Below are 23,898 nucleotides of genomic sequence, written 5' to 3' on the forward strand. Positions count from 1 at the left end.
AGCTGCAGGCAGGGAAGTGCAGAGGGCAGCCACACACAGGGAGGCAATGAGTTATCAAAAATGATGGTGGCATTGAAATTTTGGGAGGGCACCACTCACTTTGCCCTAAGTGAAGAGCCTCCCCTGGTGTGTGTGTTTGTGTGTGTGTGTGTGTGTTTGGCTTTTGAAATGTTTGTATCTGATCAGTGATAATAAATAATGTTCTTCTTCATTCTCTATTTCCACCTTTTTGGTGATGGATATTGACTTTCTTCGGCATCTGGACCTGGCAACCTTACCCACTGGGAGTTTATTCCAAAGTCTTGGGATGGCTATAGAAAAGGCCCAGGCCTGAGCTGCCACCAGATTTGCTGTGACCAGACAAGAATATGAAACTATGACTTATTTACATTATAGTGTCAATGCTGTCGGGTAATCAAACTTCATTTACAATCATTCGACACCACTTGAAAATAACAACAAATGTTAAAAACAAGAAGATATAACTAAAGTAAGAACCAAATCTTAAATTCTTCACAATAAGATTTAAGTAGTCCCCTCTGAATCATCTGGCTCAGATGTACTTCTCTACAAACAAGCACTTAAAACCATGAACATTAATTATATATGCACATAAGATAATTTACCCTAGAAACTTATTACAGTCTCAGTCCTAATTTTAGCTCCTAGCTGCCTTGCCTGTAGCTTCTTGGTATATTTTTGAAAATCCAACTTTTGAACCAAGTAAACAGAAAGCTTCTGTTTAAAAGGAAACAAATATAATGGTCAATGCTTAAGCAATACAAACAACAAAACTAGTTACTTCATTTAACATCAGCAAATACATGGCTGCATTACTCATTATATGTCCATTTGCAGCAGCCTGTTGTATCATATATTTTAAAAGACCAGCATTTTATTCTTCACTGTGGTCATGAGATGGGCATGGCTGTGCACACAAGGGGCGTGGCTATGCAGATAAAAAGGGGAGGTGGCTTCTTCAGACTAACCCAGGAGCTATCTTTGAAGTTTCTTGTTTTGCCTGGGGGAGAGAAGTCTCACACGACCCCTTGAAGAGAAACCCTCAGAGCCCAAGTCCTGGGGGAGCTAACTCCTTCACCCTTCCTAATATCTGCATGTCAGCACTGGTGACAGGTGAGACAGAATTGTCTTGGGAAGTGGAAGAATACCAGGTGCCAGACCAGAGGGCTGTCCCTTTAAGGCTGATGCTCTTCAGGGAGACAGAGCCCAGCTGAAATAGACTGAGCTCAGAGGTATTTAAGAGCTCAATCTGCCTCTGACTGTTGCATCAATGTTTCTCATGGACCTGTCCATTGTGCTGTCCTAAGTACCAACCCCTCCTTGTTTCCAGAGCTTGTGGAATGAACCAGAAGTGGGGGGAGGCTTGCCTCAGGCCTGGGTATCAGCGCTGTTGCTTCTCTGGGTATCAGCGCTGTTTGAGAGCTGTCACTGGGGTGTAAGCTGAGGTGTCATCATTAAAACAGAGTGAAGGAGATGGATCAAGCCACTGAGTGGGGATGCCCGACCATAGCACAGTCAGCTTGTAACCTTCTGCCACAGAAAATAATTCAGCAAATGAACTTTTGTGGCAGAAAGGAAACTAATGCTTTTTGGAGCATTGTTATAATTGTGGGGGGTAGGAATCTGCACTCTGGCACTGTCAGGGCTCAGAAGGGTCAGGAACGGCTGCGATTCAGTCTCAGCACAGGTGGACAAGGATCAGGTGCCAGAGGCAGGAGATGGAGTCCCCAATGAGCTGGTGATCAGATATTGGATCGAGGAGACAAGAATAGGAGGGCCAGAAGCAAGAGACATTGTTGGAGACAAGTGGGTGGTCAGTGTCCAGTTAAGGCAAGCTAGTATTTCTGCCTAGCTAGCGGGGGCGCAGCTAGGGGAGAGGTGGACCGTCTTCACCCCTCTCCTCAGCGGCCCCTCAGAGTGAGGGAAATAATGGAGAAAATAGCTAGCTAGATCAGCTGCTCAGAATGAGAAAGCCTGGAACAGCTGTTATTACAGAGGCAGCCAGGCCCCTGTTAACTCCATGAGTGTTATGGATAGGTTTTTCCATCTCTGCAATGTATCTGTCAGGTTGATTGCTTATACTTTCTTGTGATGAAACAAATGGCAGCTATTCACTTCTGTGGGAGAAAATAAAGGGCCACTCTCAGGATCACCAGTGGGTTGGGCAGCAAAACCTGTCCGTTGCCTCTGTGGTTGGGCAACCCAGCCTTTATTAATGGGATTTCTACCAGGTGTGTGGCAGTGTGGCCCATGGCCCCTGCTTCTGACCCCAGTCATAACATGCAGGTTTCTTTTATATTGTAAGAGCCAGTGCAGTCACTGGAGAGAATGGGGAAGGGCAGTTGGGATGTATTCCCTCCCTTGCACCAAACCCTGAATCATTTCACCATAAACAGCCCATACATTATTGAAGACATTGCTAACTTAACTAGGAACCTGCGAGCAATGTGTTCTCTCGGTCGCTCTGACTGTTATACAAAGACACTTTAATATTATTGCTGCTTTAAGAAGAATACTGTGCAATTGCATACACAAATGCTTATGACTCAACCGGATTCCAAAAAGAGAATTATCTCTGAAACACTCAAAGGCAGTTTCTTTGTCAAATTCTGACTCGCTCTCTCTTGCTGTTTCTCTGCTAGAACTGTTAAAAATTCAAAAGAATGTACTTTTATTGTGGAGATATATTCCCCCCATATTTCTCAGTGAAAGTTCCTCTTTATTTACTGCATATCTCTGAAGACGGTGACCACTGTAATGTGCACTGAGTGACCTGTGCCTGAAAAACCGTAATAACACAGTTGCAGAGCAACCACCACTGCCTACAGTTATGCGGCACATGTTTATTATGTGTCTCTCCCCTCCACATGTTATGGTGCTTGCTGGGAGGCTACAGTGGGCAGTATGGGAGGAGAGCTGGTCTTGTGGTAGCAAGCATGAATTTCCCCCTCTGCTAAGCAGGGTCTGCTCTGGTTTGCATTTGAATGGGAGACTACATATGAGCACTGTAAGATATTCCCCTTAGGGACAGGGCCGCTCTGGGAGGAGCATCTGCATTCTCCAGTTTCCCTCCCTGGCATCTCCAGATGGGGTTGAGTGAGACTCCTGCTTGTAACCGTGGAGAAGCTGCTGCCAGTCTGTGTAGACCATACTGAGCTAGATGGACCAGTGATCTGACTCAATAGACGGCAGCTTCCTATGTTCGTATATGAGAAAGGCAGCACACACAGTAGGAGGAACAGGCATTACTAGCCACTGTATCATCCCAGAAGTTGAGGATATATTTAACCAATTACTCCCACTTTTAGAAAATCTAACAGTGCAGTGACATAGGGCTCCTCGGGTAAAGACTTTACATAAGACAATTAAACTCTGTTCCAGTAAACAACCGGAGGTGCAAGGGTGAGGATATGCATTCAAATTAAACAACAAACCCAAGTGAAACCTAAACAAAACAAAGAACACCCACATTAAAGTGATTAAAGCTAAGTCTGAGCTGAAAGGTGCCGGGGCGGGGGGAATCCACAAAATGTGTCATCCCTTTCAGCAATGGTTGAGGGCTCGTACAAAAGAGGGAGAAAGCGTTGTCCGGGGGCAATACTCAATCCAATGATGTTGCAGGAGAGAATGCATTCCCTTTTGCTGAAGTATCTGGGCTGATGTTCCCTGTCTTGTTTTGTTGCATTGTGTTGTGCTGTGGCAATGAAAATCCCAAAGCATCACATGGTAAAACAGGAAGTGTCTGCTAGATTGTCTTGGCAATGGGGATGTATTCCCTTTCCCCCAACCCATTCAAAGTGGGGCAATGTAACTGACTTCATTTGCCTTCCTCTGGCATTATAATATGTCAGATCTGATTGGCTGTGTGGTGCTATGATATCATCATGTTCTCTTTGTGATCCCTGATTGGCCAGGATCATGTAGTGAAGCAGACAAACTAAAAAATGTTAAGGAGACAGTAGTTTGGGACTGTGAACAGACACAAAAAATGTGAATGGTCACAAAGATTATTTTATGGAGAATCTCCCTTGAGAGCACCCTTTTCACCCACAAATGTTCATGGGCAAACATATGGTATAAAGCATAATGCATGAGAAAAGTGCCTGAAAATGGGCAAGTTTTCAGGATCAAAAGAGCATCATAGAGAGACAATTTGTTAACTTTAAATACTATTGCATTTGGTTTACTTTTAGTAGCCTATCGCTATTTAACATTCATTTATCATTAAAATTATACTAGATGTTGTAAGGACAGAGAAGTGATGTAGGCCTTGCCGAAGAGCTTAACAAAAATGGTCTTGCAGTACCCACCTCATGTCTTACTCAGGTATGTGTTGGTGAGAGGGCACCTGAGCCAGCCACAGCTGATGCACTCTTATCAAAATCTACCTGGATCATGTCATCCACTCCTACCATGCTTGGGGTTGGGTAGACTAATATGTGAAAATCTGATAAATGGAGAATCAGTCCAATCAATCAATCAATCAATCAATCAATCAATCAATCTTTATTACAGCGTTAGAATAGTGTAACATAAAAAGAGTATGCACATGTCTATTGTGCATGCACAAAGGTCATTAAAATGACCCTTGTGGATGAGTAGAGGCCCAAACCAGGCTGAAGAAGGTCCAAACCAGGCCGCTGGTGGCCCTGGCTACTCTGTGAGAGGCTGCCACCACAGCCATAGCATGCATTTGTAAGTACTAAATTACTCCCCTCCTAAGCCCTCTAGGTTTAAGGAAGCCTCCCTGCTTATTTACTGGTAAAGGGGAATCCTCACTGGATTCCTGTTTACCAGTAGAGTGAGCAGGCTTGGTTCGAACTCTGACCAGCTGAGGCCAGCCTGGTTTGAACCTGAACCAGTTGAACTGGGCCAGTTAGATGTTGAGCCCAGCTGGAACAGAGCCAGCTTGCACACCCCTAGTTCCAGCTGTACTTTTGATAATTCATTGGGCAGCTGCTGCTCTAGTGGGGTTAGGGGTGGTGATGGGCATGCAACATCATTCCTTGTCATTGCTGAGAGTTCAGTATGAGGTGTTTCTGGAATGTGAGACTCCAGTGCGCCACTGGTGGTTATGTGTGGTGATTGCTGCTTTCAAGGTGATGAGTAAGATGTAGAGACCCTTTCCTCTGGGGTAGCAGTGTCTGTAGGGTCTAGAGCTCTTCAGCAGCAGTAGGAGGTATGCATACTGGTGTTATGAACTGGGGCTGGGTTAGCTCAGGGGCCCCATTTGTGATTTCTGTGTCTGGGGAAGTGTTTGAGGCTCTTCAGCATTGGGAGGAAGCTAAGATAAAGTAGTCTTGGGTTGGGGCTGGCCAGGCTCTGGGGCATCCCCACTCCTTGAGTGAGCTGACATGGGAGAGGGAGCTTCAGTGATGTCCGAGTCGTTGTCTTCAAGCTCCGAATCTGTGTTGAAATCAGAAGTGAACAGATAGTCTCCTCCTTGGTCTGAGTGGAATTATAACCTTATTTGGGCCAGTGTCCATCAATAAGGTCATGCTCCAGGGGATTGACTAGGGCTCTGGTAGTTGCACTAGTGTGGCCCTCAGGTGAGGACTGATGGGGGAGGGTTTCCATATCACTGTTGCTGAGGCGATTCTCACGATCAGTGAGAGCTTAGCCCGCTTTCCATGGACTGTGGGAAACACTGGGCTCATAGGCGGTAACCCGCTTAAATACCCCTCCCATCAGCCCAGGTTAGCAGAGTGACAATGGCAAAACACCATTAGCAGAGCACCGCAGTGCATTAGTGGAGTGCCACCATTAGCAAAGCGCCAGGTTAGCCACGGCAACACACGAGGAGACCCCTGTCGGGAGGCTGCAAGCGGTCTCCTGGGCTCAAGGGTCTCTCCAGCATGCCCAGCGCACTTGCGTGGTGCATCCTGGAACGTCTGGGGGCCACATGGCCCCCAATCCCCACAGCCCCCACTGGCTCCGTGACAGAGCCAGCAGTCGTGTGGGCGGCTGATTTGGCCACCCAGGGCTGCAGCCTTGATGTTATGTGGAGAGAGCAGGTTAAGTCCACTCTCTTCACAGAACCCCCTCCAGCAGGTCTCACTGATCGTGAGACTCTCCTCACTGTCTGTGGGTTCAGACTTTGAGCAGGAGAAGAAGGGATGCACCTGTTCTTTAACAGCTGTGAGCAAATTCCTCAAATTCCTCAGATCTGCGAGCTCTAGGCCTATAGCCCTGTTCTCATCACATACTGCAGGCCATAGACTGTGGAGGCAGCTGAGATTCGGCAGGGTCATTAGAAGGCTGTTTACTAAGCCTGGAATCCATTTCCTTAGCAACTTTACCTCCAAGGTCACTTTCAGCAGGAATGTTTTGCTTCCTGGTCTTCCCTGCAATTAGTGGCTGAATGACACAGGTTTTAAACACTCTAGTGGGTCTTATGTTATGGAAAATATGTGCCCCCCACCATCTGAAGGACCTTATTAGGGAGGGTGAGATGATGGAAAGTGAATAGAATTCTCTTTAAACCTGGGCAGCTTGGCAAAAATTGGATTTGGGGTGGCAGTTTAATAGTTGGCTCAGAGAATTAGCAATAGCTTTATGATAAGACCATATCGCTGTGTTAAGAAGGTTCATTTCTGTTCGTAGTATATAACCTGGGAGGTTTGAAGTACACACACTGACTTAGATGAATGGGTTGTTTTTGGCAGTCCAGCACGTGCCTCGTGTGTATTTTTTGTGAGGGAGGGTTTTCTGTGCCCAGGGCTGTAAGGCTGTGCTTGGTAAGGATGTAAAGGTTGTACTCATGGCTCTGTTGGTGGGAAGGTAGGAGTCTATCCTCATCTACTTCCCTGCTTTGGCTGGTTGGTTGTTTGGGCTGGGTTCCACACCCTGCCCCGCCCCACCCCCCACGCCCGCCCACCCCACCCCCCACGCCCGCCCACCCCACCCCCACGCCCACCCACCCCACCCACACTTTTATTTGGCATGGTTAAGGTTTGAGTTACAGCTCCAATGAAGAGAAATCTGATTTTAAGGCAGGAGCTCATGAATAGTGCTACTAGCTTGTCACCATCTTGGATTCCCCTCCCCCCAGAGGATCTTTCCTTGAATGGGAAAAGAGGGACACGTGGGCAGGTATGGAGATGGAGTGGGAAGGACTGAGATTAAGTCCTCCATTTTGTGTTCTGTTACGATGATGATTTTAAATGGCAACCTGAGGTTAAAAGGTTAGCCCAAGAAATTAGCCACAGCTTGAAGTGAAATGGTTAGCCCAGGAAGTCAACTAGCATGAATGCAAAATCTGCCCTCCTGATTGGTTACTTTAGCAGTGGGGAGTAGTTTTAGAGTATAAAAGACAGAGTTTGGAAAGGGTTTGGACTTAGAGAGAGAGAGAGATTGAAAGGAGAAAGCTAGAAGAAGAAGAATCAGAGGAGGTGTTGTAGGAAGAAGAAAGCAACTGAAGGTCTGAGGAGCAGGTGAAACTGACTGCATTACGGAAACCGGTTTAGACAGGATAACTGGATGTGTTTATTTTGCATCTTTGTCTTATGATGCTTTGCTCATGTGGGTTTTTTCCTATATATTTTTCAGGAAACAATTCCTAAGAATATAGATGGATTGTTTTATTTGTTTAAAGTAAAGACATAACTTTGTTCAGATCTCTTGTAATCTCTGAATTGTGTTCCTCAGCCCATGCTTACTTGCCATCCTACCCTACTGAGTTCTTGTTGGAGACTGAGAGATACTGTGGGATGTTTGGTAGTGATATGCAGCAGGTTCAAATTCAAACCAGCTTGACATTGAACAGGGCTTGACATGGAGCCGGCTTCGAAATGAGCCTGCACTGGTTCAACTCGAGATCGAACTGAACACCTCTGGCCAGTTAGGGGGTTCTGTGTATATAAATTTATAAACAAATTCACCGCCTCTGGAGGCTCTGCCACAGGGGTGTATGTGTCTCCGGGGGTTCCCCCTCCCCCTGCCCGCCTCCCCCAGTATCATATTGGCCCAATTCAGGAGGTTTTCAGCCCATTCTGGACCTCTGTGTAGTTTTGGTGGCCATTTTGGAGGCCACTGCGCATGCGCAATACACACCTACGTGAGCCCGGAATGGGACTTAATACCACCCCAACTGGGCCATTATAATACCGAGGGAGATTGGTGGAGGGAGGGGAAACCTCCAGAGATTTCCCCACGGTAGTGCTCCTGGAGGCGGTAAGTTTGTTTAAAAAAACTTTTTTTTTACCCCCAAACTGGCTCGAACTCTAACCAAACTGGGTGGTTTTCAGGGGTGTAAAAAACCAAACATGCCTGGTCCAAGTCCAGTTTGGACTCGAACTGAACTGTGCATACCAGTTTTGTGCACACCCCTAATGTTCAGTGCAGACAGATTTCCACTTGATGGTAGTGGTAAAGTCCAAAAGGTGGGAAAAGCAAGAGGCTGGTTTGCTTGCCCTTTCCCTCTTATCCACAGGGCTGGTTACTACCAGACTGTGAGAGAGGGCTACATTTCATGCCTTTTTTTTTTTTTTGGTACTCCTGTGGTTCTTCCCAATTCCAACAACTGTTAATTGACTTTTTTCTGTGGGTGGTGTGCAGGGGTGTAGCTATAATTGAGTGTATGGGTTCAAAGAACCTGCCCCCCTAGCTCTACCCCTCCCTATTTTCTTCATTATTTCCCTCACTCTGGGGGGCCACCAGGGAGGGTGGCAAACACGGGCCCTCTCTCCCCTAGCTATGCCTCTGATGGTGTAGAATATAGGCTCCCAATGATTGAGAAGGGAGCAGTATTAGAATCTAAAACTGAGTAGTTAGAATTTATGTATTCCACACCTTATTTCTGCTCTTTATGGTTTTGTCTTCCTTGCTTGGATATAGAAATATGGTACAACAGTTTTCAAAAAGCATTACTTAAGGAGTCTTTTTTAAAGGTAATAGAATATCATGGGTAAATCATGTTTATTTTATTAAATTAAAAGTTGTGAGCTAACATGCTATTTGATTGAGGAAATCTCTCTGAAATCCTGATTGATTTAAGAGGAAGAACATAAAGGGAGGAGAAAGGTTTTCTATCTGGGAAAGTTAAGAGCTGTACTTTTGTTGCCATGGATACAATGTTCTATTTACTGTTTCAGGTCTTGTCTGACTATTCAAATACTGGCATAATAATTAAGAGCAGGCATGCTGGATCAGGCCCAAGGTCTATCTAGTCCAGCATCCTGTTTCACACAGTGGCCCACCAGATGCCCCTAAGAAGTCCACAGGCAAGAGCATGCCCTCTCTCTTGCTGTTGCTCCCCTGCAACTGGTATTAAGACGTATCTTGCCTCTGAAGATGGAGGTGGCCTATGGCCACCAACTACTAGCCATTGATAGACCTGTCCTCCATGAATTTGTCTAAGCCTCTTTAAAGCCATCCAAGCTGGTGGCCGTCACCACATCCCGTGGCAGAGAATTCCATAGTTTGATTATGCACTGAATGAAAAGGTACTTTTATTGGTTCTAAAATTCCCGGCCTTCAGTTTCATGGGATGACCCCTGGTTCTTGTGTTGTGAGAAAGGGAAAGAAATTTCTCTGTCCACTCTCTTTCTACTTCTTGCATAATTTTATACACCTCCTTTTCCAAACTTAAATCTCATCTAGGAGAGACCATATTACTCCTGTATTGAAGGAGTTACACTGGCTGCCGATACGTTTCTGAGCAAAATACAAGGTGTTAGTTATAACCTATAAAGCCCTAAACAGTTTGGGCCCTGGGTATTTAAGAAAACGTCTTCTTCGTCATGAACCCCACCACCCATTGAGATCATCAGGAGAGGTCCGTCTGCATTTGCCCCTGGCTCGTCTGGTGGCTACAGAGACGGGACTTCTCCGTTGCTACCCCGAGGCTTTGGAATGTGCTCCCTGGTGAAATAAGAGCCTCCCCATCTCTGACAATTTTAAAAAAGACGCATCTGTTCACCCAAGCTTTTAACTGATACTGTTTTGGTTGTTTTTAATGTTGTTTTAGAATATTGTTTTGATTTTTTAAAAAATTATTGTGTTTTAAATTTCTTGTTTTTGTTTTTAACTAATGTTTTAATGTTTTATCTTGTTGTAAACTGCCCAGAGACGTAAGTGTTGGATGGTATAAAAATATGTTAAATAAATAAATAAATAATCCCCCAGATGCTGTAGCTTTGTCTCATAAGGAAGATGCTCCAGGCCCTGATCTTCTTGGTTGTCCTCTTCTGCACCTTTTCCAGTTCTACAATGCCCTCCTTGAGATACAGTGACCAGAACTGTATTCAGTACTCCAAATGTGACTGCACATTAGTAGAAGGGCATAATATTAGCATTTTAATTTTCAGTCCCCTTCCTAATGTTCCCAGCATGGAATTTGTCTTTTTCACAACTGCCGTGCACTGAGTCAATACTTTCACAATGAGCTGTCCACTATGACCCCAAAATCTCTCTCCTAGTCAGTCACTGACAAACCCCATCAGTGTATATGTGAAGTTGGGTATTTTTGCCCCAATATGCATCTCTTTATACTTGCTTACATTGAACCACATTTGCCATTTTGTCTGTCCACTCACCCAGTTTGGAGAGATCCTTTTGGAGCTCCTCACAATCTCTTTTGGATTTCACTACCCTAAATAGTTTAGTGTCATCTGCAAATTTGGCCACTTCGCTGCTTACCCCAACATCTAGATCATTTATGAACAAGTTAAAGAGCACTGGTCCCAGTACAGATCCCTGGGGGACCCCACTTACTTCCCTCCATTGTGGCAGTTCCTACCCTCTGTTTCCTGTCCTTCAACCAGTTACCAATCCACCACTGAACCTGTCACTTTATCCCATGACTGCTGAGTTTACTCAAGAGTCTTTGGTGGGGAACTTTGTCAAAAGCATTTTGAGTGTATATTATGTCTGCTGGATCACCTTTATCCACATGCCTGTTGACACTCTCAAAGAACTCCAAAAGGTTAGTGAGGCAAGACTTGCCCTTGTAGAAGCCATGCTGGTTCTCCTTCAGCAAGGCCTGTTCTTCCATATGTTTAACAATTTTGTCCTTAGGTATGCTTTCCTTAATGAAATATCTGTTTCATTAACATGAAACAGGATGTTATGCAGCCATCCGTTAGATTAAGACAGATTTAGGTTTAACTGAATTGAAGTAGATCAATTACTTTCCTTTAGAGTACTGACTTCAGCAGTGTTACTCAATAATAAGTTGTTTATGGTATGTTTGAACTACTTTCAAGACAGTGGCTTTTGATTTAATTAAAAATCCTACAGGTTGTTTAAGAACAACTATGCTGCTTTTGTTTTCAAAATTTGAGCATTAATCTTAAACACAATTACACTCCATCCAAAAAAGGTTACATTTATGTACAAATTATCATCCCAATTAAGTACAAGAGATATACATTGCAAAAAGATATTTACTTTCTCATCCATGTCATGCTGCTCAGCTGATCCCTATTGAATGGGCATCTTTTGATGCATACATCCAGGTCTAAGACTGTGAATTGTTACACGTGGCTAGTTGGATCAGAGCGTTAGTAGGGGAAAGACTGAAGAAAGGCACCACTTTAAAAAAACATTTTTTAAAAAACCCAATAATCCTGGTGAAACTGCTGTGATTAAACTGTATTTAGTGAGATCGGATCCTGGTTATCTCTCCTAGGTAAATGCAGTTTCACAGTGTTTTGATCAGGATTGCCTGGAAATTCTGGGTTCTCACAATTGGCTCTGCAGGGCTTGGCAATCCCGGTTAATTCTTTAGTCAGGGTCACCATGATTGTGTGAACTTAGCCACTGTCTCAAATACTATAATGAAAATTGCATGCCTATAAATACATTTAGAACTCGACCTTTTGTTAATGCAAAGAGGTTATAGTTATCTATTCATACTTGCAGAGCACAAGTCCATCAGTAGAACTGTGCCCTCCTCTCTCTCTATCTCTCTCGCTTCATTTTAGAATAGAAGTTATTTTCTGTTACAGGTTATAGTGATGCTCTTTGGTTTCTGAATATGATATGAGAACGATGAAAAATTGCTGCATGGGCCACATTAAGGTAATCCAAAGCATACAAGCTCCCATGAAGCCTTACAGGGCCAAAAACAGAAGATGTAGTCAAGGACAGCTGATGGTCAGGTACTTGATTTGGTAGGCAAGGTGGAGGAATGTCTGTTGCTACTCATTTGATTGAGTTGCTTAGACTGATCGGCCAAGGTTGGAGCAACTCCTAAACAGAGCCAGCTGGCCCACTCCATATTGGTTCTTCAGGCCACCTGGGCTGAAGAGCTGCAATACCATGTTCAGCCAGTAAGTGTGTGGTGTTGCCGTGCAGCAGAGATCAGGCTGCTCCATCTGCCAAGAAGCAGCCATGGTGGCACAGGGCGTAAAGAGCCTGAGTCCTGCTACCAAATGCTGAGTTTGTCCCAGAATGCTTAACACCAGCTATATCTATCTTGTTCATAGCCGGTCATGAGAGCTGAGATTAAACTTTAAAAAATCCCAGGGGGTGATGCAAACAGAGATGTCATGTAGGAGCTATGAGCACCACCTCTTCTTGGAGGTCAGGCTGTCTCTGATCTAAAGCAGGTGTCTGAGCTGGTATCCCTCTCAGGAGGAGAGGGATATATGTGAAGGGATATATGTGAGTAGGCCGATTGGGAAGGAGGAGGTCTTGAGCATCCAGGTTCCTTTGGTGTTGAAGTTTGGCTCTGGCACAGTATTGTTATTATTGCCTCTCCTTGTGGGGTCCTGGAGCTGATAGAAGGGGCTATGGGGAAAGAGCAGGAGGGACTCACTGGGGGTACCAAGTCCCCAGAGCCCCACAGCTTCTCTGAGGGGGTGACTACAGGAGGGGCACTGGTTATTCACGGTCTGTCAGATTGAGGCGGCTTTCATTGGGGCTGGAGGTTTTGGCTAAGGTGTGCCCCTCCTCCTCTTCTGAGGGAATCTCCTCCAGGTCAAAGTACGAGTGGGTCCGGACACAAGCCCTAGCCACTTTCTGTGCTGCTCACTCTTAATCATATTTGGCCATCTGCTTAAATAGAATCTGACAATTGCTGCAAATCTCTTGGGGAGATAAATGCTTGCATAGTGGGAGTCCCTCCTCCTGTGAGACTACTGGGGCAGCAAATCCCTACAGAGGCAACTCTGACTGACAACTTGGTGGTGGAGGCTCAAGTAGACCTGCTCTGCCCTGTGGTCTCAGAGGCCACACAGTCACACTTCTTTCCCCTGATTAGGATAGAATGGAATATTATATATATATATATATATATATATATATATATATATATATATATATATATATATATATATATATATCGCTTTTCAACAGAAAAGTCCTCAAAGTGGCTAGAGAGACAAGCACTATGCAGGTGGGGGTGAACCATTGGCTTCAGCTAGTGCCACCAACCCCCAACAAATATCTTAAACTGATGCACATTGAAATGGAGCAGAAATACACTTATGAAATCTGAAATAGACGCGGTTTGATTTGTTGCGAACAGGTCATTAATGCAATTTGTTGCTGATTTTGGCAGTCTGGTTACATCTGGTTTTCTAGCATTCATTCAATTCAGAAGGTGTAGACTACTGGCATTGGGTGCATATAACACAAATATTATCTATTGGTGCAGCCTGTTTCTGGGCATCATCTGAAGCAACCATTTCAAAAACAAGTCTGACTCTTGAATGCTGTGGTAAGGAGACTCATTTTTACAACCCTGGCAATTTCTACTGCTGGAGATAAAGGGCAACTCTCTTCTTTGCAGTTGCTCCCAGGTGCCGCAAAGTGTGCTCTCCTGATGCATTAGTGCCACTCCAATTTCCTCTGACATGAAAGTAACTTGAAGACCCTAATCATATCTGAATGTGTGGTTGCAGATGCTATTTTCGAGGAAGGGAATGTGACAGGATGCTTATTATTGCCAGCCAATTGTCACACACCACAGTTTGTGCAGAAAGGCACAAGTTTTCTGATTCTCTCTCTGCTCCTGTCCTGCTGGGTCCTGCTGCTTATCGCTCCCCTATTCCGGCCATGTGCCAAATCCTCGATAATTCGTGGCGATTTATGGTGATTCCAGCTTCTTGTCGTTGTAAATCGCATTCAGGTATGAATGTGAACTCGTGCGCCAAATTAGTACTCCAGGCTTCTCATGGAGGAATTCCATGGGTGGGTGGGCGCGTGGGCTTCAGCACCGGAGCTGGTGGACAGTTCCACGCGAGCACAAGAAAGGAGCAGGAACCCCGCGGCAGCGGGCAATTCTTCCTAGATTAAATGTGGAAGTCAGCAGCCTCCACCCCTGCCAGAGGGTGAAGTGGAGGGCTCTCGGGGCGCAGTTGCGCATAAAGAGTCGTTAGCAGCAGCCCGAAATCGTCTGCTTTGGGATGGCTGTGCCTGTGCCGTGCGTAGCTCGCTGCTCGCCTTTCCCCAAACCAGCCCTGTGATTTTAAGCGGCGAAGACCCTCCCCTCTGGGGGTGGGGAGTGGGTGGGCTCAGGGCTTCCGGAGCGCTCATAAAACCCCACCTCCCGTTTTAGGACTGTAGCTATAATTGGCTGGATGAGGCACTGGGAGAGATGTTGAGCTGGCTGCTTCCACCCATGGCTCTGCACACACACAGGGGCGGGTTGTGCCGGGGAGAGCGGGAGGCTGGGCTCCGAGGCGGCGGAGGCGGCGGTGGAGGTGGAGGAGGAGAAGGCGGCGGCGGCGGCGCTTCCCCAGCCTGCTTGCCTCCCTCGGTGACCGAGCCGCTCCTGCTGCTGGGCTGTTGCCTGCGCCCGGAGGAGCCGGCCGAGCGGGGGCTGCTGGCGACGCCGGCGGGCGCGATGATGGCGGAGGGCGGTGGCGGGCAGCGGCAGAAAGCGCTGTCCCTGCTGGAGGCGGCCCGCTGCCGCTACGAGAGCCTGCAGATCTCCGACGACGTCTTCGGCGAGTCGGGCCAGGACAGCAGCGGGAACCCCTTTTACAGCACCACGGCCGACTCCCGCTCTGCCTCCGAGGAGGAGGACGACGACGACGACGAGCGCGACGCCCCGGAGGGCGGACGGAGCCACAGGGGCAGGACCGGAGGCCCCCGCGGCTCCAAGGCAGCCCCCGAGCAGCAGCAGCAGCAGCGGCGAGTGCAGGGCGGCTCGGAGGCGGCTTGCCCTGGAACCACCCAGCAGCAGCAGGGAGAGGAGGAGGAGGAGGAGGAAGAAGAGGACAAGAGGGGCTGGAGCGACCACCTGCGAAACACGCCGACCCCTTCGTTCAAGGATAGCAGCGGTAAAGTGGCCGAGGGCGGGGGATGCCGGAGCCTGCAGGGCTCCGCACAGTCAGTCAACCGGTGCCCAGCCTCTCCGGGGCTTCTTCGAAGTGGGGGGTGGCGTGGGATGGGGAAGGCGCGACCGCTTTGCCGCTCCCTCTGGAGCCTCAGTTTGGAAGGACTTCCAGAACTCCTGGTTAGCAGAGCTGCTGAATAGGCAGGCTGCTTCCTCGGCGTTGGCTTGCTAGTTCTCAGAAGTGGGGGTGGGAGAAGAGGACCTCTTGTGCTGCAAGGCTTGCACCCGCTTTCTCCCCAAAGAGTGTAGCGCATCCCGAGAGGGTGCTGTGCCGTGCTGCGGCGGCGGCGGCGGCGGCTGGGTGCTCCTTATTGCTTCAGGAAGGACTGTCTTGCAGTGGGGATGCCCTTGTTCCGGAGGGCTGGTTTCCCCACCAACGGTTGCCCCTTTGGATGTAAGGAAAGGGAGGCCCTCCTCTTTCAGACACCCCAACTTCAGAATCCTGGGTGAGCAACTGTAGTCCAGCCCGAGCAGAGTCCTCTGCTGTCACCTAGCTTGGGCAAGGAATGGGCTTTCGCCAGAGCGGAAAAACTGCAGTCACTGTTGCTGCCTAAACATATTTGGAGGAGGGAGCTGGCTAAAAACAACAACTTCCTCCCGTGTTGATAAAATGCAAAAGAGAGTAGAAATCGAGAAGGAACCCCCCCCCCCACACACACACAGAGCTCCTGAAAGGTCTCAGCAAACCCATCGTTTGCTTGCTGATGGTTTCCAAATTCAGGGGCCCTGCCTAACCGAGCTGTCTGTTCTTCAGAGTTTGACGGAGCGGCGGAACATTCGAAGGCAAGGCACCCTGAACCCGTGGTGGTGTCTGAGAATCGCGTTTGAGAAAAGGGCTAGCCCATATTTGAGGACTATGCTTAGGCTAACCCCTCCCTGGGTTTAGTTGCTGCAAACACTTGGGTGTCAGTTCAACTGCTGAGCCGCCGTGCCAACTCAATGCATCTCCTCCAGAGCTGGGCAGGAGCCATAAAATGAGCAGAGTCTCTCTCAGGTGTCTGCAGGGGATGTTGCTGCTGCTGCTGCTGCTGCTGGATCCCCAGAGCTAGTGCGACAGCCCAGCCCTGGATGTCTGGCTGCATTCTGGCCTCATTAAAAGGCTGGCTTGTAGGGCAGACTCCACTTCATCATGTCTGTTAGTCATTAGGGGAGCCAGCCTTTCTTGGGGGCTGGGGCAGCAGCAGCAGCAGCTGCACAATGGCAGTGCAGCAGCAGGGGTGAGATGGCTCTTCAGCCTTTCGGGAAGGGACATGGAGAGGCTTCTGGGCAGATGCTTAAGTTTGCTTTTCTTTTACTGAAATAAAGTGTGGATTCATGCTCAGCAGTCGGGATTGAAAGCTTAGTCACTGGCAGGCAGGGCTTGGCTAGGTTTGGGAGCTGACCAGTGAATTACCTTTGCTTGGTGTACCCAGCATACCAGAGGAGCAGGGAAGAGCTTCACTGCAAGCTGTTGTTGTTGTTCTCCTCTTTTGATGATTTCAGGCCGAGTGGATGTTGACTGCTCAGTAGCTGCAGTATCTTGAGGACTGCATGTGTAAAAGAGTCGCATATTGCACACTGTAGAGATCTTCTGGGTTTTGCATCATGCTCCAATACAGTCATTCTCTCCGTCTCCCCGCCCCATTGGCATGGTTCATATGTTCTGCTGAGAATAACTGAATTATGAATATTGAGCGATATACTTGCATGTATGAGTCAAGCCTAAATATACCTCTGATCAACAGGATGATGCAGGGCTCTCTGGCATTTTGCAGTTTTGCTCAGCACTGCAAAAGCCACGGATCTCGCTTGTTTTCATCTAGGTGGTACCAAGCAACCACAGACTCAATGACTGGGTGATAAATTGGTGACCTGTCTGTGTCAGATAAGAACTCTGGTGGAGCTGGACTAAGTAGGACCAAGTCTTGACTTAGCAAAATGTACTAACAAATGTGCATTTCTTTAAAATGTGCAAGTGGATTGTATATACAGCACTAGTTGGTGCTTGCAGTGTGATTCCTGTGATCTTCTTTCCAAGCTTGGGGATGCTCTCCAACCTAAATGAGCTGATGCTTAGTCAGGCTTCACCTATAAACTCTGTAAGCTCTCCCCCTAGACCATTTGACTGGTATGAGCCCCACTCTTACTTCCCTTTGCTGTGATCTTATTTACATGGGCTGGTGGGAGGGTTTCAGAGAACAGGTATCTTCCTCAAGCTTGGTCAGACACGATTAAGGTGGGCAGTAGCTCAAGGACTGTGCACCGTTCCCCAGAGCCTTAATAATCGGACTTTAGAGGCATTTGCAGAATCTGAGCTGTGACTACAGTCCCGGATGTGGAGAGGCAGGGAAAGACTTGGATGGAAAGTAGAAAAACACTTTCAGTGCTTTGTGAGCTTAGCTTCTTGGGGATCTAACATACAGTATATACATCCCATTTCATATTCTAAACCAGAGAAGAACTTTGCAGGCTAATGATGCTTAGTTTGCGATATATTTGAGCATTACAAGCTGGACAGAATTGTGTTCTGAGCCAGATAATTATGAACAATATTGATAAATTTTGTCCCAATAATAGTAAATGTATTGTTTTAGCTGATCTCTTTTAGCCATAGACTGGCAGCATCGAAGTTAGACTACTGCAATGCACTGTAAGTGGGTCTGCCTTTGAAGACTTCTTGAAAGTGGCAGCTGGCCCAAAATGCGGCTGCTAGATTGATGTCATGTCAATCCAGCTGAATGAAACATATTTTGCCACCCACTTCTTAAACAATTTGGTTGACTTCTAATCTGAGCACAATTCAATGTGCTGGTGCGTGTTTTGTTTTGTTTTAAACCCCATGTGGCTTGGGACCTGGGTAGCTGAAGAGCTGCCTGCTACCACATGAACTGAATGCTTAAGGTCATCTTTTGCAGTCCTTTGCTGGGCAATTAGAAAAAGGGCCTACTCATTCTTTTGGCTTTACTTTAAGTAAATAAATATAAACAGATTGCAGTGTTCACAACACTCACTCCAGAATGTATCAATTAAATAATCCTAGACTGTTTTACATAGTAAGCAGTTGAAAACTGTCATTAAACAATATTGTTATTCCATATTCTAATCCAAATGGTTCCTTAAAAACAAGCAAGGCATAGATTTCACATGCTGCATCCACCAGATAAAATGTTCTATAGTGCAGCTGCTATTACTAATGTTGGCACAGGGATGCACCAGGTGCCAAAACAGCTGGAGGGAGAGGGCAGGAGTGGCTCCCCAGATGGGAGGAATCCCCCTCCACAGCATGCAGGAAACCCTTGGCTTTTGGCCAAAGACTCTTGCCTCTCCCCACAAAGCTCCCAAATCAATGGGGCTGTCTGTGGGTAAAAGCTGGAAGAAGACGGGGTTGCACAGGCAGGAGCCCACAATTGCTAGAGGTGAGAGTTATGCTGAATACATATTTTACTAGCTATTAGTAAAGCCAGTAGCTATTTCCCTTTATCCTAGTCCAATATCTGCCCCCCCCCCACAAGATCCTTTAAAGCCACAAGGCGGGGAGATCAGCCTTGGAGAAAGTCTTGATTGTCTTGATTGATGTGCTGTAAAGAAGAGTTCTAATGTTAACTGTAAAATCTTAAGCCATAGAAACTTCCATGGCATGTGTCTACTGTGTCTAGTCCAGCTTATTTTAGTCTATGCGGTATCATTTCTGAGGGTTTAACTCTTGTCCCTGCTGCATATTTTAAGTTTCACCCTTGCCTAAGGCATATTTGATAGGAAATCAATCCTGTTGCTTGCAAGCAAGAATAAAATATAAACGACATAGTTCTGTGAAAATAACAGAAGGCCATAAATTCTGAAAAGGATCTAGGTATCCTCCAGAAAACAAACTGTTAACCATCAGTTCTGGAAACTGAATATGAATATATATAAAATGTGTATTTAAAGCTAAGATCAAAGTATAATTTAAAAAACCTATGTTTGCCATGCAACCTATATTTAAATAGATCTGGAATATTCTCCTCACCATCTCCCCACCCCACCCATGGAAAACAGAGACTAAAAAAGAGTTCTAAGCAAATGCTCACAAAATTTGAGGATAATCCATTTTGGGAGCCGCTCATCCCTTGTGGATGGTGGTATAAATGTTTCAGATCCTCCATGTGGAGATGGGATAAACATTGGCAACAAACATACAGAAACAAATTAAACACTTCGAGAGCAAGGGCGTAGCAAGGTTGGAGTGGGCCCAGAGACAAGATTTTAAAATGGGCCCCCACTCACTGAAGCTTGGCTCATGAAGTAAAGAAGTCTTAAATGAGGCTGAATAGTGGTAACAAAAAGCATAGTAAAATTTATCTATATCTATCTAAATATAAAGCCTATGTATCACAATAGAACATCATCCTAAATTATTTTTAAAAGGTTTTGTAAATTGTGGATGATGCAAGTCATTTAATGGTACTAGAGAAAGACATGCTGTTCTGGTAGCTCCAGGTCTTAAAACTCACATCAATTTTGGAGGATGAATACAACTGAAGGAAGCCCGGGTGGGTGCGTGGCTGGGGGAGTCAGTCATGTGACTTGACTTGGGGTGGGGGGCAAGGCAATGGGCCCCCAGACAACTGTCTCCCCTTACCCTATTATAGTTACGCCCCTGTTTGAGAAGAAAAACTTTCATACGAAAAATAGCACATGAAAAGGATATTTCAGAAGGATGCTGTATTGACATGCTAATACCACATGCCTCAAAATCCCCAAGTTGTGAGAACTGGGGTGCTTGACTAAAAGAGAACATAAATTATAGTGGGCATATCAGAGACCTGGTGGAACAGTGAAAATCCATGGGGTGTAGTTATCCCTGGTTATAAAACACATGGCAAGGAGAGGAAAGGTTACAATGTGTGTGTGATGAGGACAATGTTGGTTGTTAGGTGCAGTAGAGAGCATAGAGGCTATTCTCATGAATGCTGGAAAGCAGGCACACTTTCCAGCAGTTGTGAGAACCCCTGGGCTCGTGGATGAGCCTGGTGGTTCAGCAGCAGCTAGCCTGTCTAAATACCCCTCCCCTAAAACGAGGTTAGTGGAGCGGGCGCTCTGCTAACCCCGTTTTGGCGATTGTGTGCCATCATGGTGACACATGAGTAGACCCCTGACCAGGAGGCTACAACAACCCTCCTGGTGCCGGGGTTTCCCCTGGAATGCCCCGCACACTCGTGTAGGGATTCTGGGACTTCTAGGGGCCAGGCAGCCTCCAGTCCCCGCTGCCCCAACTGGCTCCATGATGGAGCCCGTAATCATGTGGGCGGCCAATCCAGCCATCCAGGGAGGGCAGAGTGCTCCTGTGCAGGGAGAGTGGGCCAAACCCTCCTCTGCTCTCCACACTGCTCGTGTGGAGAGCCTCACCGTTTAATAAACTGAAAACAACTTAAGGGGGAAACTTCTTCACAGAATCACTGGGCATAAAAATGCCAGATTCTAAATAAGATAGATATTTTACTGGCCTGAGGATGATCTAGAGATAGAGAAGACGTCGTGGTGCTGGTGGTTGGGGAACTAATGGATAAAATATTGTACATAGGATTGCCGCCATTATTACACTTTAGAAACATTGACTAGGTGAATGTACATTTAGATAACAATCTAGGTATCTATAACCGGCTAGGTTGGATGAATGTCTGCACCTCCGATCGGTTAATCATGAAGACATTCTCTCCAGGAGAATGGTTTTAGTCATTCTCTTTTGAGATAAATACTTAAAACAAACTGATGTATTCTGTTAGCAGATATGTTAAGTTAGACCCAACTAGGCTCAGTAAATTTCTTTATCTTCTTGTGAGATTTTATGGTAGAAAGAGTTATGGTAGAAAGAGTTGATACCTATCCTAGAGATGTTTAAGCTTGGGGCACTTGATGTATAAGTTTGCATCTCTTGACTCTTCTGCATACTTAAAGCTTGTATTTTCTTGCACATCTTCCTCCTAGCTTCTTTGTCTTTCTATCTGTGTATGATATCCACCTTGCTGGGAATTTTTCTAGTGCTTTAGTTACATTTGACTCCCAATTGCTGAACAGACCTTGGAAAAAAATTGCTACTCCTCTTCCTGAAGGGATTTTATTGTTCACTTTGCAGTGCTTGATGTATGAAGGAACTTTAGAATAACCAGCATATAAATTCAGAAGCCTGGTTTTAAGTCTGACAACTCCTTTTGCTTTCATAAAATTCCTTCTCTTCAAGTGGAAATTACAATTAAGAAATATTTAAGAGTACTATGATTTTTCTGGATGGGAGCAAGTATGTCTAGTAAAGTTACATATGTTATAGACTTGTTCAGTTCATTTTTATATTCCTATGCAATGCAGCCTTCGTCTGCAATCTTGTACACACTTTACTGTGAGTAAATACTGAGTAAACATACAGAAGACTGTGCAGTTAATGGCTTTTCCAGAATGAGTCCAGGTAAAAATGTAACTATGTTCAAGAGCATAGTTAACAAGCAAAGTCAAAAATTGTAAAAGCCAATTATGTTTGTGGCCAAAGTTGCAAAAGCCAAACAGGTTCTGAATCTATTTAGCCCAATTAGGCCTAATTCATCCTGAACAAAACCACTGTTTGGTTCAGGTCAAATTGGGTCGAATGTTTGGAATCTCCCCTCCACTCTGCTGTACTTGACTACTGGGCTGTAGGAGAAGCGAAATGCTTCGAGAGAGAGGGAGCAGTGGCTGCAACACATGGCTTCTGTTTCAGATGGAATCCAGGAAGGTATAATTTTCTTCTTAAACCTTGCACTCCTGGGGAAGTTGCAGAGTTTCATGAAAAATGTAGTCTCTTCAGGGGCTACAGCCATTGCAGAAGCCCCAGATAAGACTACAGTTCTCAATAACTCCAGCATCTTTCACAGGACTGCAGTTGTTCAAAAAATAAGCTCTCTTCCTAGACTTTGAAGCAGAAGTTGTGTGTTGCAGCTGCTGTTCCCTTGCTGCTGGGAGTGTGTTGCCCCTCCAACAGCTTAGTAAGTACAGGGGGTTAGGGGCACTAGAACCTTGGCTTTGAATCAAAGCAGTTGCTTTGAACTGTGCTGAATCAAATTGACCTGGACCCCGCCAAATGCTAGTTCTGATCAGGCCCACAGTGCTGGAGCATTGAGGTGAGTTCCAAATCTCATCCATTTTGCTTCATCTACCTCCAATAATGTTTCCTTTAAAAAGTGGAAGCCTTGCACACATGAAGGGTGTGGGAGAGCTAAACACATGGAGAAGAGAGCTGGTCTTGTGGTAGCAAGCATGACTTGTCCCCATAGCTAAGCAGGGTCTGCCCTGATTGCATCTGAATGGGAGACTTGATGTGTGAGCACTGCAAGATATTCCCCTCAGGGGATGAAGCTGCTCTGGGAAGAGCAGAAGGTTTCAAGTTCCCTCCCTGGCTTCTCCAAGATAGGGCTGAGAGAGATTCCTGCCTGCAAGCTTGGAGAAGCCACTGCCAGTCTGTGAAGACAATACTGAGCTAGATAGTCCAATGGTCTGACTCAGTATATGGCGGTTTCCTATGTTCCTGTGTTCCTATGAAGGAAATGAGTAGAAAACCAGGCTTTTGTGAAATGAATGTAGGTTAATAAGAAAATGAGCAAATAAATTAAACAAACATTAATGTCTTTGAGCACATCAGAAACAGTAGGCCTGCTAAATGACAATGCTGAAAAGAGACGTTGCAGCAAAGCTTAATAAATTCTTTACAGCAGGAGATGTTAGACAGATATTCACATTTTAACTAGCCTCTGAAGAACTGTTGAATATAAGTGGCAAGGGATGAAGTTCTAGGGCTAACTGATGAGCCTAAAATTTAAAATAAAGTATGAAATTGCTGGTCTTTAAAACAACAACAACAATGCATATTGTCACTAAAATTGGCCTGCCAATATAATACCAATTATTCAAAAGAGCCAGAAAATTAGTTTTGTGAATGTAATTTCTGCCCTGAGTGAATTGATAGAAGGCATTATTAGAGCTAGATTGATTAAACACACAGAACAAGTCTGTCTTACAAAGAATCGGCATGACTCCTGCTCAAAAAAGTTCTGCCTCACCATCTTCCTAGAATTCTTTGAGTATTGACAAACATGCAAGTAGGGATAGACTGGTAGATATTATACACACAGATTATCAATGTAAAAAGCATAGTTCCTTATCAAAGACTTCTAGAGAAACTTGGCAATGAGATAAGAGAACATATTACTGTATCTTGTGGATCAGTAACTGTTTAAAGAACAGAAAGCTGAAAGCAGCAATAAACTTAGTCGTCATAATGCAGAGAAGTAAGCTGAGCCAGGGTTGTGATCTGGCTCCTTTTCTCCATGGCACACCACTCTTGTGCCCATGCCCAGCCATGACAATAGCCCTGGAAGCTCACCACTGGGGTATGGGGTCCCTCAAGTATTGGGACTGGTGCTATTGAGCTTGGTTTATAAATGAATTGGGAGTCAGCTGTGAGGTTGCCAGGTTTGTGAATGACAAATTATTCTGGATGGTGGAAAACTCAAACAGACTTCAAAGCCCCAACTCAATCTTCTCAAACCGAGTGAAGGGGCAACAAAATGGCCATTGAGATTCAATGAGCAGGATCCAGACTAGTGTGA

The 23,898-nt window shown here is 45.8% G+C and overlaps 1 protein-coding gene across 2 annotated transcripts in view; it reads left to right on the plus strand.

Moving 5' to 3' along the window:
* Nucleotides 1-1,017: 1,017 nt before the first annotated feature.
* Nucleotides 1,018-23,898, plus strand: part of PGBD5 (piggyBac transposable element derived 5) — a 118,589-nt gene continuing 95,708 nt past the window's right edge. Inside the window, exon 1 of one of the 2 annotated variants that reach the window (XM_053298303.1) lies at nt 1,018-1,134. In XM_053298303.1, the coding sequence (XP_053154278.1) occupies nt 1,116-1,134 (19 nt within the window). In that variant the 5' untranslated portion in view covers nt 1,018-1,115. Of the gene's footprint in view, nt 1,135-14,550; nt 15,252-23,898 lie in introns of those variants that run through there. The other variant, XM_053298293.1, reaches the window with a different exon arrangement.

Source organism: Hemicordylus capensis, chromosome 1 (assembly GCF_027244095.1).
Source record: "Hemicordylus capensis ecotype Gifberg chromosome 1, rHemCap1.1.pri, whole genome shotgun sequence".
NCBI classification, from domain to species: Eukaryota; Metazoa; Chordata; class Lepidosauria; order Squamata; family Cordylidae; genus Hemicordylus; species Hemicordylus capensis.